The following is a 4,618-nucleotide window of genomic DNA, read 5'->3' on the forward strand; positions in this document are numbered from 1 at the left end:
GGGGGGTTTGAACCCCAAAACCCACCCCTTGTGTGCGCTAATGTGTATATCAGATAAAACTTCCCAGTAGGAAAAGGTAATATCTGGCAATGCAAATAGTAGTGGGTAGCCTCTATAAACTACTCAAGAAAATAAGTAAGAATTTCTCCGCAACGATGTCATACGAAAATAATGTGTGACATGTTGCTCGGCGAGACTATAAATATAATTTAAAAATACAAATAAAAAAAAAAAATCCGTGCAATAGGTTTTGAACCCATTCGGCTATAGCAGCTGTTGAGAAAACGTGAAAAAACATACTTTAGTTAGTTTTCAAACTTTTTTTCTTGTTTTTGGCTTTAAAACTACACATCATCCGCTCGCTTACATTGTGATGCATTTTTGGCTTTGGTAGGAAAAGGTAATGCATTCCCATTTTCCCACTGGGATGCTGCGTATACTTGTGTGCATATGTATGTTTATATGTTTATATGGCTAATAAGAACTTTATAATTTATTTAAGGTAATGTAGAATCAACTTGTGATTTCAGAAAATAGTTTCCCATTCATTGGCATTGGCGCGCGATTAAACAGCGAATTCCCGGGTACTGCAGTGCAGCTGCAGCGCTCAAGCGGAAAACAACAAACCGTTCAAATACTTTAATTAGTTCATGAATTTAATTAACTGTTCAATAATTTTAAGAATTCTTAGTATAATGAAATGGTTTACGCTTTATCTTTGTTTATCAACTTTGAGCTGCATTGAGAGAGCAGTGAGCTCGGAATTACCGGAATGTTTGTGTGATAGTGAAAATATGGTAAAAAAAAACGCAATTCTAAATTAATAACACACGAAAGCTGCGATAGCGTATGCAAAAACAAACGTTTTAATTCGCAACTAGTGACGTGAAAAACGGTTTACACAATCAGTGAAGTGTGGTCTATCAGACTCCTCTCATGGTTGCTTGTATTTTTATTGAAATTGATTAAATAAAAACATTTCAATCTGCAGTATTAATTCATTTTATACCCAAAAAAATAATTATAAGCTTTATCATGAGTTTCATTTTCCTCGAACTATGGGCGGAATAAAAATTTTTGAGTGAAACTCAGGATAAGACAGAATATGTCTTCCAAACCAAACCGTATTGGATTTTCGCGGGAATTGAAACATGGTTACATTTTTGCACACGCCGCCTAAATAAGGACATACCCATTTATCAAAACAAAAAAAAAAAACATTTTGAAAACTAAAAAAAAGGACTAAGAACATAAAATTTTTTCCAAATGGAACGAATGCCAGGGGTCTGGAAGACTCCTCTTGAAATTACCAAATACACAGCTTGTAAGCGACATAAGTGGGAAGTTTGCGTATACTTTAGGAATAATCTCAAGTAAGTTTTGAAATGATAAATTCAAATAAAAACTAGAATTTTAACAAATCACTCTGTACTAGCAAAAAAGTTTTAATTTAAAAAATAGAACGTGATTTCACATCTACACGCCAGTTCTTTAATTTTACAGTTTCTTTTTTCTTTTCTAATTATTTGTACAAATTTAGTTTTTTTACCACCTTAGTAAAACACATCGTTTCTTGGTGCTGAATCCAAATCTGGCCTCACAATTGCTCTAGCACTAGAATTTTGAGATATCCTAACCTCAAAGTGCCAAAAACACGGTTTTTAGCGATATTTGAGGTTATATAATGAAAACATCAAATTATTTGCTCATTTCTAGTTAGGGCATCATTTTTGTTTGATGCGATTCGATTTTTCTTTCTCGAGATATACCAGTTTTAATGTGCAGTAATTCGGTATTATGCTATGAAAAAAAAAATTTGGTGCTTTTAGTGTGGTAAAACGCTTTTTTTTCCAAGTTTTTGGTGCTTTTTGAAAATAAAAAGATGGCAACACTATCAGAAATACTTTTCTATCTTTTAACAATCGTTTGACACGCATATTTAAAATTTCGTATAACTTGTGCATAATTTAATTATACTAGATTTTTCAAACAGGTGGCAACCCTCTTAAAAATATTTTTCAACGAGGTTAGCTTAAATTATTTTGGCTGTGAATAACTTAGCGAAAGGGGAGACCAGTATATTTGAATGTATTTATATAAAAAAATATTTATTGGACCAAAAAGTAGTGGGTAGGCACTGCGGCCAATGGTAATCAACTATTAAGTACCACCTCTGCATGGTTGCAGGAAGTTTTATTACATGGCAGTTGAGAAGTGCATGTGCAAAAATCTCATAAAATTAATGAAGGAAATTTTTTCACATGCACATTAAATCATTTGAATATAATTTTGCATATCTGATGAGTGATGACACTACCAACAGAACTCAAAGAAATTTAACTTCAAACATAAAACGGTTGAAAACTTCCGAGGAGTCTGCGGGTTAAATGTGTTTCGGCTAATTTTGCTAATATTTTTCATTGCAGACTGATGTTTACAAGTTTTACTCGAATGTTATACGAAAAGTACAGCATGATGTGGATCTGTTGACCGCCGCGAATTCGGAGCTGCGCGTGCGCTTGAACGATTTCAATGAGCGGTCAGTATTTTTAGATAAACTGTGAACACATTTCAAAAGTAATCCTAATTATACTGCCAACTAGTACAGTCTAAACGATCAACGTGATTTGATATCGGAACTGCGTGCGAAGGTGAACAATACGCATGCGAATGTCATGTACGAGAAAGGTGAGCGAGCGTAGCTTATCGAACTATTTACTGAATTTAAATGAAAGATCAAATTCATTTTCCCACAACACCTAAAATTGATGTACGCGATATATTTAGTATACCAGAGACCTCAAATTCAGCAGCAGATACATGGTGAGTATGTGCGAATAATGTTGTTATAATTTCTCCTCCGCTCTGCCCTTAGTTCTGGTCGTCAACGTTTGCCTCAAAATTGCGCTGAGGCCACAGCCAATAATTGTAAAAGTGGTCGTTACACGATACAAGACTATTTAGCTGGTTCAACTCCCTTTTGGGTTTCTTGCGATGAGGACCTTTACGGTGGCGCATGGACCGTTATACAACGACGCATTGATGGCGCAATCGACTTCGATCGCAATTGGGCTGAGTATAAAGAGGGTTTCGGCAAAATCGAAGGTGAATTTTGGATTGGTTTAGATCGGCTTTAAGCCACATAACAACTCGCAATGCGCAAGAGCTTCTCATCGTTATGGAAGACTTTGATAACGTGCGTCGCCATGCGAGCTACGATGAGTTTGCCATTGATGATGAGAGTGAGGCTTATGTGTTGAAAGTGCTAGGAAATTTTAGTGGAGATGCTGGTGATTCACTGACGGCACACGTAGCTAACAAATGGAGCACACTAGATCGGGATAATGACAGAGCGCCGGAGCATTGTGCGCAAAAGTACAGAGGCGCTTGGTGGTATGAAAAGTGCCATTTGAGGTGAGTTATTGATTGGCGAATTAAACGTTGCCACTTGTTAGCGAAATATTTCTTCTTAATTGGATATATATGTATTTTTTAGCAACTTGAATGGTTTGTACCTACGTGGTGCTTATCCGCAAGAAAAGTTTGCTGAAGGCATTGTCTGGCATGCGTTTCGAGGCTACAATTATGCATTGAAATTTACACAGATGATGATAAGACCGCGAAGATCATAAAACGTAGTACCACTCGTGGTGGCAAACTATCGATGAGACTATCGATAGTATCGATGGTGTATCACTATAGGAACTATCGTTAAACTTCACAGGTTTGTTTTATATGATGCCTCTTACATGAACATTATGTTTGAAAACTTCCTAAACTTATAAAAAAAAATTTGATTTTTTTCGAGTGACAATCTAAAAATAAGTAATTTCGGTAATTTTTCGATTAAATAAGATTTTAAAAGTATAAACACAATTGCGAATTTCGTCAGTCGGAGCGATGCCGTCGGTTAATATTCGCCGCAATATTTTGCCTAGGAAAACAGAACAGCAACGAAATTTGCATCAATTGAATGACAATTAAAAAATATAAAAATACAAAACCGAAAAGACGAATCACCAAATTTTGCAATTCCGATTCTTGCTGATAATAATCTGCTAGAAAAGTGGGTAAACAAGGCTGCTTTCTACGAATCGTAGAATAAAATGCACAACACCGTCAGCCAAAAAAAAATATTAAAAATCAACGCGATTTTCTAGCGTCTCGAAATTAGCACTTTAGCCTACTAAAATCTAATCAGTAACAAAACTGCATACATAAATTTTTCTCAAAATTCTGAATAAAAAGGTGAAAATGTTAAAGTTTGTTGAATTTTCATAATTTTTGTATGAAGTTTGAAATGTGGATTTATGTATGTACAAGGGTACATAAGCATTTTACTCTCCGCTTGTTATTAGCGAGGCTTGTTTTCCCTTCCTTGAGATGAAAGTTTTATAAGTGTAGGTATGTAATCCGCATGACTAAAATGTAAATATTCTCATTAGCAATATAGACTTACGCGTGTATGCTCACGAAGAAATTAAACACATATGTATGTATGCTAATTAAAATTGTGGCAATTATTGTTATTTCACTTATACATATATTTACAGATAACTTGAATCTATGCATCTACGCAGGCATTCAAAGAGTAAAGGAATTGTGAGAAAATGAAGAA

General features: G+C 35.0%; 1 protein-coding gene across 1 annotated transcript; it reads left to right on the forward strand.

Annotated features, from left to right (window-relative positions):
* Positions 1 to 2,426: 2,426 nt before the first annotated feature.
* On the forward strand, positions 2,427 to 3,632 carry LOC108382234 (ficolin-2-like; the record flags this gene model as incomplete). Its single annotated transcript, XM_017638621.1, is given in 6 exon segments — positions 2,427 to 2,539; positions 2,609 to 2,688; positions 2,736 to 2,823; positions 2,876 to 3,140; positions 3,143 to 3,414; positions 3,497 to 3,632. Coding segments are annotated over 6 exon segments (954 nt in total), but the record flags the coding sequence as incomplete, so codon positions are not given.
* Positions 3,633 to 4,618: the final 986 nt, after the last annotated feature.

This window comes from Rhagoletis zephyria, unplaced genomic scaffold (genome assembly GCF_001687245.7).
Source record: "Rhagoletis zephyria isolate East Lansing unplaced genomic scaffold, Rhagoletis_zephyria_1.1 Rzeph_scaffold_25890, whole genome shotgun sequence".
NCBI lineage: Eukaryota > Metazoa > Arthropoda > Insecta > Diptera > Tephritidae > Rhagoletis > Rhagoletis zephyria.